Source organism: Dipodomys ordii, unplaced genomic scaffold, assembly GCF_000151885.1.
Source record: "Dipodomys ordii isolate 6190 unplaced genomic scaffold, Dord_2.0 Scaffold93, whole genome shotgun sequence".
NCBI lineage: Eukaryota > Metazoa > Chordata > Mammalia > Rodentia > Heteromyidae > Dipodomys > Dipodomys ordii.
In genome coordinates this window covers 3,915,103-3,925,808 of record NW_012267309.1, presented here as the reverse complement: position 1 = coordinate 3,925,808, position 10,706 = coordinate 3,915,103, and the positions used below count along the sequence as shown (strand labels likewise).

The 10,706-nt window shown below is 35.7% G+C and overlaps 1 protein-coding gene across 1 annotated transcript in view; it reads right to left on the bottom strand.

Moving 5' to 3' along the window:
• Positions 1-1,389: 1,389 nt before the first annotated feature.
• The window catches only part of Il33 (interleukin 33), a 38,753-nt gene continuing 29,436 nt past the window's right edge, over positions 1,390-10,706 (bottom strand). Inside the window, exons 3-8 of the mRNA XM_013026439.1 lie at positions 10,130-10,255; positions 9,223-9,366; positions 6,948-7,073; positions 6,390-6,440; positions 5,563-5,660; positions 1,390-3,509 (exon numbers count right to left, since the gene is read on the bottom strand). Of these exons, the coding sequence (XP_012881893.1) occupies positions 3,309-3,509; positions 5,563-5,660; positions 6,390-6,440; positions 6,948-7,073; positions 9,223-9,366; positions 10,130-10,255 (746 nt within the window). The 3' untranslated portion in view covers positions 1,390-3,308. The remainder of the gene's footprint in view (positions 3,510-5,562; positions 5,661-6,389; positions 6,441-6,947; positions 7,074-9,222; positions 9,367-10,129; positions 10,256-10,706) is intronic.

The following is a 10,706-nucleotide window of genomic DNA, read 5'->3' as shown; positions in this document are numbered from 1 at the left end:
AGCGCCCGGCCATGCTTGCCTATCTTTAAACCATGATCTTCAGATCTCAGCATGTTTGGTAGCTAAGATTCCAAGTGTGAGCCAACAACACCCTGATCTTTTATACTTTCAGGGTACCCCACAGAATTTGATGCAATGCCATGTATTTAATTAAAAGCTGCTAGAAGATGAAATAGATGATAATATGAGGGGAAAAAGAGTGTTGGGATTAGCCTAATCCCCTCACTGTAATATATCAGCTATAATGTTCTATAACTATATTTACAAAGGTGGATTTTTTTTTTACTTTTTAGCTTATTCAAAATGAGTGAAGGCTATGAATTAGGCTTTTTAGATTTAAAGTCAAGGTGCTACATTACAATTAGATTAGCAATTCTCTCCAAATCTCCCTTGAATTTCAAATCTTACTTAGTATTTCCTCACTAGTTCTAAGTTACTTTACTCATTCAAATAAAATTTCTTGGCATTATTTCAAGGTATTTAAAAATACGTAGCAACCTAAAGAATCTAAAAAGATGAGGAACAATTTTGACAAGAAATGTATTTATTACCTTACTTATGTAACTGTAACTCCTCTGTATATCATCTTGACAATGATAAAATTATTTTTAAAAGGTGAGGCAAATTTAAGTTTTGACATAATAATCCCCTTTAAAATAAGTAAATGGACAAAATTCTTTCTAGTAATGTATATTATAAGCTATCAGAAGACTTGCAAGTATGTGACAAAATTTCACTATTTGAATATTTTAATCAAAAAGGACTGATTATAATAATGGGGAAAGTATTTTTTAAAGTAGGAAAATAAGAAAATAAGATATCTGAGTTATAGGTTTCTAAAGCCAGGTGCTAAGGCTCACACATTTAACCCTAGCTATTCAGGAGACTGAGATCTGAGAGTCATAGTTCAAAGCCTAGGCAAGAAAGTCTGAGAGACTTATCTCCAAGTAGCAAACAGAAAGCTGGAAGTGCAGCTGCGACTCAAGTGGTAGTGCTCTAACCTTGAGAAAATAAATCTCAGGGATAATGCTCAGGCTCTGAGTTCAAGCCCCAGGACAGATACCCACACCCCTACCCATTAAAAAAAACCTTAAAAAAAAAGGTTCCAAAGTAAATATGGAGTTCTGAAAGCAGGCTAATTTCTAGTGCAAGAACATGTTGGATGTTTGAACATGAGTAAAAGTCACCCAATACTTTCTTTGTACTAGAAATACAATGGTTAAAAGGAAAAGAGACAAATTCTTCCCTGGAAAATCTGAGTTTTAAATCCTCTAAGTTATCAGACAAATGACCTACTGCACACACTAACATGGGTGGATTGGGGTATGTTTACTTTTATTTAATTGTTTTAGAATATTGAATCCTTTCATCATAAAGTGATGGCCATACATGCTTTTAAAAAAGTTTATTCAAGATCACACACAATGTAATATGTGGTTACCTAATAATTACTTTAATCTATAGATATACATAGTTAACATGGAGTGTTTTTTTCAGAGGGAACGATAACAGATACTGCTTTTATTTTTTGCCTCCAGAATAGTTTACCAGTACATTCACAAAATAATGCTATATTTGAATTTAATTATGTAATCTTGCACAGTACTTCTCAGCCTCTTTCTTTTTACATTCCACTAGCAATTATATCCAGTAAGTCTCAACAAATTAGGAATTAAAAAGCCCAGAGTTTGAAAGACAGATTTGATCAGTTTTCTATTACCGTGTTTTGTCATATATTGTGTTAAAACTATGAAAATTTTTAGTAGAACTTACTATGACTTCTAAATAAACAAAAGCCATTCCCCTAGTAGTTAAAAATATTACTCTATGGTTGAGTGTGACTCTGGCTGCCTTGGTAACAGTGAAATGTGAAGATGTTCAATGAAAATTTTTGAAATCAGGAGAAGTATATAAGTATTACAGTATAAGGTAAACAAACCAGAATAAAGGTGTTGGAATACAGAAGTCAGACAAAATATAAATAAAGCCCAGGGGTGTAGTAGTAAGGATATGTTAATCAAAAGAACTGAAGAAGACCATGCGGGTGTTTGTCACCATGCACCCTGAACGCCAATAGGGGAGGTTCAGATAAGAGATCGTGGGTTTGAGGTTAGCCTGAGCCACATAGTGGGTTAAAAATAAAACAAAACAAGACAAAACTATTGAGGAAGGGACAGAAGTAAAATGAAGATTCCAGAGTAAGCAGGTCATTGAGTAATACACAAAAGGATTTATACACACATGATAAGCAAGGGTGAGAAGAAATTTTGCTGAGGAGATCCATGTATCAAAAAGTCATAGATCCAACTACTTACAGGTAATAAAAATTTAATTTTATAAAAGGCTTCTTTGGAAGCCTAGATAACAAGGACATGGTGTGCCATAAGCATAAGGGAGCACCAACAGTGAAAATTTTATGTTAATTATATCCCTTTTGGCAACTAATAGACTAAGGGACTTCTCACTCCACCTCAGTATTTGGGTCTGATACTATTCAACTGCCCTAACATGTTCTTATAGCCCAGTACTTTAAAAAAGAAAAATATTATCACATTAACTATTTCTAATAATTTCAATTATATGGAAACAAACTATTTTTTTTCATTTTCTAATGTAAGAATGAGTTGCTAAAAGTGAACTCACTATGTAAAAATCAGAACTTTAAAAATGAAACCATTAGAAGTAAAATGATTCACTTTGCAAACATTGGATTTAAAATTTTTTTTCTGTTATCCTTGGCTCTTCACACATTGCTATTTTCTACATAGGTATGTAGGCATTTATTCTGTCATAACTCTTGACAGAAACAAGGTTTATCTCAGTGTTTCTAGGGAATCTACTGTAACACACTTGGTATTTTGTATTAGGCAAGAAATAATCTGTACAACAGCATTTGGTATTTTTACTAGTTGCTAAAGCAATGAAAATTATATAGTTTTCTAAAAATGGATCTCTGTCCACAGAACAACTTGAACTGTGGCACTCACTTCCCTACAGAGATCTCCACTCTAAAAGAGAAGTTCCTTCTGGATGAAAAATAGAGCAAGTATAGTAAAGGATATATCTGTTTAAAAATTTTATTTACTAATAACTACCTAATAGACCTACATTTTTACTGGATATGTAGTGATACAGAGGGAAATTTTAAAAAGTATCAGAAAAAATGCTCACAATTCTTACACATGAAATGGAAAATGTTGCACAGCATTCTAAATATTTCCCCTTAGACAGTGCTTATCTCTTTATCTTTTATCCCTTTATCAGTTATAGCATTTGGGATTTCACAACCCAGAATTCACAGCTTTCTATCACATTAGGGTTAGAGGAGACAGCCTAAACCTGATATTCTCACTAGTCATACTCTCTTCTTCTATCAGAGCAAGACGATTATTTTTTACTCCTATATATGTCCCACGATTACTCTTACATTCAAATGAAACAAATTCAGAGGAGTCCTTATGAAGAACAAAGAAGGCCTGGTCTGGCAATGGACTTTTACCTTTTTGAAGCTGAGGAAACAAAAGAAAAAGTAATGAGTGGGAAATCCAGAGTCAATGTTTTCTTCCTATGTTAGAACCTAAACAGGAATCATTATTTATAACTTTGTATTTCTACAAAGCCTGCTAGGGGGCTGGGAATGTGGCTTAGTGGTAAAGTGCTTGCCTATCATGCATGAAGCCCTGTGTTCGATTCCTCAGTATCACATAAACAGAAAAAGCTGGAAGTGGCACCTTGGCTCCAGTAGTAGGGTGCTAGCCTTGATCAAAAGAAGCTCAGAGACAATGCCCAAGCCCTGAGTTCAAGCCCGGGGGCTAGCAAAGAAAGAAAGAAAGAAAGAAAGAAAGAAAGAGAGAGAGGGAGAGAGAGAGAGAGAGAGAAAGCCAGCAAGCAAGTCTGCTGGGTAAGGGAGCAGAGGGAGGAAGAAGTGAGTAGAGGGCCAAGGGAAGGTCAAAGGTTGGCAGCAACAGTTAATGTGATTCACTGATAGTATACTTAGGCAGTATGTCCAGAATGCCTGGATGCAGCAGTTCTGGATTATATCCCTTCTTTTGCTGTGTACTGTCCTTGGCCATGTGGCTTTATCCCCCAGGTCTCAGTTTTGAGTAATTAGCCAGTGTTCTATCTGATTAGTTGATTCCCAACTTACATACTGAAAAATGAGTAATATAAATGATTACTAATTTAAGTCATTATGTTTTGGGATGGCTTATTACACAGCAATAGTTGACCAATATAAAACTCCACCATAGACTTACAATGGGAATTAAATGAGATAATACTTGTAAATTATTTAGCAAGCACTTAGTATATAGTAGAACTCAGTATGAGTTACTCTTACTTTTTTTGTTTTTTTGTCAGTTGTGGGGCTTGAACTCTGGGACTGGGCACTGACCCTGAGCTCTTCAGTTCAAGGAGAACACTCTACCACTTGAGCCACAGCACCACTTTTGGTTTTCTGATGGTTAATTGGTGATAAGAGTCTCACGGACTTTTGTTGCCTGGGCTGGCTTTGAACCTTGATCCTCAGATCTCAGCCTCCTGGGTAGCTAGGATTACAGGTGTGAGACACTGGCACCTGGCAGTTACTCTTACTTTGGAGTAGTTATGTATACTAGATATTATGGTATATAAACCTAGAAATATTTTGTTAAGGAAAATGCTGGCAACCATGCACTGCTAGTGTCTCAATGGCTATACTACTTCATAAATTTGTGTTTTTATATAATTTATCTTTTACATTAGGCTCTCGTGTTTTCTTCCTTGCTTCTAGTTCTGAGTTGTTTGTTGGTCAAGATATTTACAGACTAATATAATGGTGCCATTGACTAAATAAAAATATGCATTGAATCCTATGATTATATGTAGATTTGTGTGCTATCCATAAATATTGATACATGGACATGTTTACTACTGCTCTTCCTTTAGGAGACAGGCCATAAAATTGTTTTACAAAGAATTACTTACTGGAAGAACATAGTTTCTAAAGCCAAATAGAACTAACTTGAGAGACCATTATGTTTTGCAGGGCTTCTCAAACTTTAATGAAGTCATAAATCTCCTGGAAGAGTGTTTAAATGCTATTTTTTTTTTTTTGTCTGTTGTGGGGACTGAACTCTGGGCCTGGGCGCTGTCCCTCAGCTCTTCAGCTCAAGGCTAGCACTCTACCACTTGAGCCGTAGCACCACTTCTGGTTTTTTCTGCTTATGTGGTGCTGAGGAATTGAACCCAGGGCCACATGCATGCAAGGCAAGAACTCTACCACTGAGCTACCTTCTCAGCCCCTAAATGCTAATTCTTATTCAGTCTAATTCAGTTGAGTGGAAGGAGAAGCTTGAAATCCTACATTTCTAACAAGCTCCCAGGTGATGCCATGCAGCAGGTGGAGACCACACTTTTAGTAGAAAAGCCATACATTATACTTCTCTCTCTTCTCTACTCTAAGAGCTAACTGGGTTTTATTTACAATAGCACAAACAAAACTCTTCCTTCAAAATACTCCAAACACACAAATATATATAGATAGAGTCAATCATGACAGTTATATAATCATATTTCTATTACCTCCACAGAGCGTTTCTTGGTGTTGGCATGCAGCCAGAAATCTGTGTCTTTTGTAGGACTCAGGTTTACCATTGACATCTTTCCATCAACACCATCACCTTACATTAAAATGATAATTATGTGAGGTAATGCAGATGAATTCACATTGCACATGAGTAATACATGCGATTTTATCTATCAATTAAAAGTAATAACAATTATAAAGGCATAAACTATCTTAGTTTAAATAAATTTAACACCTCGCAAAACAATCTTAAGGTAATAAGAAAAATAACTTTATTTACTTAGAAATATTTGTGCCCAAATGAAACTAAAGAGCCATTATAAATAAGTATATATGTATTAAATAAGTAAATGGAACTTCTAAAATCCCTTGAAGGAAGATTAGAGGATTTGCCTCAGGTAAGGCTTTGGATTCCAAGCTCATTTTGCTTGTCCTCTCCTAAAAAAAATACCTTGAAGGGGGATGTTAGGTTTAAAAAATGTTTTCTAATAGGAATTTTGATTTTAATGGGTACTTCTCAGGTCATAAGTTTCTCCTAATATCCATAGCTGTGACTATGGACAAACTTTGAGCAGAATTACAATTATATGGTTAGGACAGCTCTTTATTAAATGTAGCCTAATTTTCATCCGAACTATTGATCTATAAAAAGAAGTAGATGAGATAGAATAAATCCTCAACAGACAGCAAAGATTTTTGCCACGAGCTTAGATTGGAAAGAACCTTTTGAAACTGCCTTATCTTTTCCATAGAATGCTCTAGATTTATCCTTACCCCCAAATTAAGAATTGAAGCTCAAAAGCTAACCAGACCTCCAAATTACCTGATTCACCTGAAGAGTATGAAGACTCATAGAAACGCAATAACACCTTGTCTGAAAGAGAATGCATAAAAGCACTTTGATGAGATACAATTTTATCAAAGAATTTATGTTCTATATATAAGTGATATTAGAGAAGATCCTTCCCTTTTATTATATAGTAATAAAGTAAAACTTATGCCCCTAAGAAAGATCTCAAAGTATGAATATGGGCTGATGAAATCTCTAACATAGTTATTAAATATTTAAAATATTTATTACAATGGGATATTCCTTTTTAAAAAGATTACAGTTTGGTACTCTCATAACACAATTTTAGCAAGTGAAAAATGTGATTTCTCTTTCTTTATTTCACAATAGACGAACCTTTCCAAACTTCTGAGGCTTCTCAACATAAAAGATGTTCAGGCTTCCACTGCAGATGCACTGGAATTACTATAGAGCATGAAATCTACTTACTATGTTTGAGTTAACCCATTATTGATGGCTTGGTAGATTTATATTTTTAAAAAATCTTACTGAACATTATTACATAATAATAGGCACAAGGAAATACTCTACCTTTCTCTTCATCTTTTCCCAAGTCTTCAACATTGATCACATAACTTCCATCCTCCAAAACAAACCTAACACATTTATCATAGTATGTGCTCAGTGAAGCACAGGATTCTACAATAGGTGAAGTTCCTGTTGTTAAGAAAAAACAAAAAACTGTCACCAAAAACTTGCTTCCATGGACAATTCTTTGGTGAACTGTTTTTTGAAGTGTTTCATTGAAGGATTTTCCCTTTCCAGTTTGAGCTATACTTTGTCACTGTGGGATAGACCTTTGACACAGCTTTACATAGCTCCCAGCCTGCGATGTGACACCTGAACTGAATAAAGGTCTTCGGAATGAATGACTGTCCTAGCAGGCTATGTCAGTGTGCTTGTGGGAGGGTTTGATGGGGAGAAGGAGGTAGTTGAATGACAGGGATTGCCTGATTATATTTCCATTTATTGGCTTTCTATGGTCTAGGGAACTGTAGGAAAGAAAGTACTATATTTTGATAGACATGACAAATGAATGTCCTACTATACGCTATGTTCACCTGGATTTCTAACAGTCCAGGAGAATGCAGTTGTAAACCCAATCGCCCTCTGACTAAATAACAGAGACACTTAGAATAGTGTTCTTAAATGTTTTCATGTCAGAGTACATATACAAAATGCTAATATTTTTTAAAGCCTGCCATGGTAAAATAGAGCAGATTTAGGAGTTACTAATATGGGGACTGAAAGAAAAAGTTTACTATATTTTCAAATAGTATAGAATTATGCAAGAAAAATAATATATGCATATTATATATTTTATTATAATTATTTTTTTCTGGTCCTGGGGCTTAAACTCAGGGCTTGGCACATTATTAGTGTATTCAGGTTAAAAACAGATATTTATTGTGTATGCAAAGAAAAAAAGTACGTACAAACACCACTATCACCACCACTACCACCACCACCAACAACAACATAAATAACCTATGTTTCCAATTCCTAGAATTTGTTTAGATAAGCAGTATTTTAAGTGTTCAGGAGAGTTACACCTTTGAATTCCGCCTCTACTGCCATCCTCCTTTGGTTTATGTGTGAATGTTTAGAGTTCTGTATAAGGTATCATGTCCATATTTTAAATCTAGCTTCACAAATGAGAGGAAACGCACCATTTGTCTCTCTGAGCTTGGATCACCTCACTTAACATGATTTGTTCTAGGTCCATCCATTTCCCTGAAAATGATGTACTATTTTTTTAATGGCCATGTAAAATTCCATTGTGTGTAAGTATAACATTTTTTGGATCCACTCATCTATTGTAGGGCATCTGGGCTGTTTTCATAACTTTGCTATTGTGAATAGTACAGCAATGAACCTGACTATGCAAATATCTTTACAGTATCCTAACTTGTAACATTCTGGATAGATGCCCAAAAGTGGTATGGTCTTAAAGAAGTTCTATGTTTAGTTATTTGAAGAATCTCCAAACTACCTTAGAGAGTGCAATAGGGTTCCTTTTTCTCTACATTCTCCAGCAACTGATGGTGGCCAATCTAACTGGGGTGAGATGGAATCTCAAAGTTGCTTTGATTTGCATTTCCTTTATTGCTAGTGAATTTGAGCATTTCCTCATGTGTTTATTTGCCATTCTTACTTCTTCTGAGATGTCTTCTTTAGGTCCATTGCCCATTTGTTGATTGGTTTGTTAGTTTTGTGTGGGGTAATTTTTTGAGTTCCTTGTACATTTTGAGGAATATATATATATATATATATATATATATATATATAATATATATATATATATACATACACACACACACACATACATTTTCTGTCAGTCATAGAGGTTGAATGCAGGGCCTGGGCACTGTCCCTGAGCTCTTTTGCTCAAGGCTAGTGCTCTACCACTTTGAGCTACAGCTCCATTTCTGGTTTTTGAGTGGTTAATTGGAGATCAGCATCTTACAGGGACTTTTTGTTTAGGCTGGCTTTGAACACATGATCCTCAGATCTCAGTCTCCTGAGTAGCTAGAATTATAGATGTGAGCCACTGGTGCCCAGCTAAGGTAAAATATTTTAATCAGTGATAATGTATATGCGATTTCAGCCCATGAGCAAGCATTGCAAAATAATGGAATGCTAACTGTAGGATGTACATGTATTGTTAGATCAATTCTGTCACACCTAGACACCACTAAATATGCACACAAGCAGCAAATGGACAGAAGTTTCTTTCCATGTACTCATAAAGACGTAGACTTGAGCTACTACTTGTAAAAGAACTTGCTAGAGTCCTATGTCTTACCTCCTTCTTCATCTCTCGCATGAACATTGTCACTAGTTGCACACCGGGCACTTATTAAACTATGTCCTTTGTTCCTAGGTGCTGCAAAGATGGGATACTGCTCACCCGGCTGTTGATAAGCAGCTGTTTCTTTGTGCTGTCTACCTGTAGGATAAGAATAGAGGTAGGGTGGACCATAATCCTCACTCTTCAAAGATACAATGACTTTTTGGAGCCCGTCAAGGCTCCATGCTGATGTGGTACAAGATTCTAGGGCTTTGACCTTCCCAGGTCTGATGGAATCAACACATCCTGGCATATTTTTACCTGAGTAGAGCACTCAAGGAAGGAGAAAACTACTCACCAGGGTGTCAACACTCAAAATCAACCACTAGAAACCACTTCCTTTAAGTTAAAAAAATCATTTGGAAATATTATAAACATACCTACATGAAAGTTTGTGTCTTCCATTTTCAATCAAGTAGCTCTCTTGAGCTCTTAAAAACTCTTTATATGTGGGCTGGGAAGGTGGCTCAGTGGTAGAGCACTTGCTTTGCAGGCATGAGGCCCTGGGTTCAATTCCTTAGCACCACATAAGCAAAAAGAAAAAAGCCAGAAGTGGCGCTGTGGCTCAAGTGGTAGAGCGCTAGCCTTGAGCTGAAGAGCTGAGGGACAGCGTTCAGGCCCAGAGTTCAGGCCCCACGACCGGACCCCCCCAAAAAACAAATAAAACCTCTTTATGTGCACTTTTGAAGATGGTCAATTAATAATTTATCATCTTTATTACTTTTCACAAAGAAAATGTAAGGAAAAAATACTTTAGATGTGGTATGTGAAGGCAAACAGATGCCAATCATTGCAAAAAAAAAAAAACACAAAAAAACAACAAAGCAACAACAACAACAAAAACCCATATACTTTCTCATACCTGTTTTTTGTGAACACCTTTTGGTAGTTCTTTTCCTAAAGTTACAAGCCTTCTTTTTTATGGTAAGGCCAGAGCGCAGTCTCATATAGTACACATGGCAAATTTCTTCAGCTTGGTTTTGGGATTCTAAACAATTGGGGGAAAAAAATACAACACTGTTTCATCCATTCTATCTTTATCTTTTTTATAAACCCTAAGTACAAAAGACCAAGAAATGGCAAATAGTTTTTTTTATCAGAAACTCTTGGGACTAGTTTTGTTTCAAAAGCAGAGATTTTTAGATTTTAGAACTGTAATGTAGAGCATATACTGTATATATGTTGCACCTTCAACAGGGATTGGAGATCACGCCAGCAAAAATTGATTAATGTTTTAGCGAAACACAGGAAAAGTTTATACAAAATGAGAGAAAGACTTGGTATTAGCTCAGTTTGGAATTTTTTTTAAATTTAATTTTATTTGTGAACATACTGTACAGAGGGGTTACAATTACATGGGCAGGATAATGCATACATTTCTTACCAAGCATTGCAGCCTCCTCCTTTGTTTACCCTTCACATCCCTTCCCAGCCTCCCC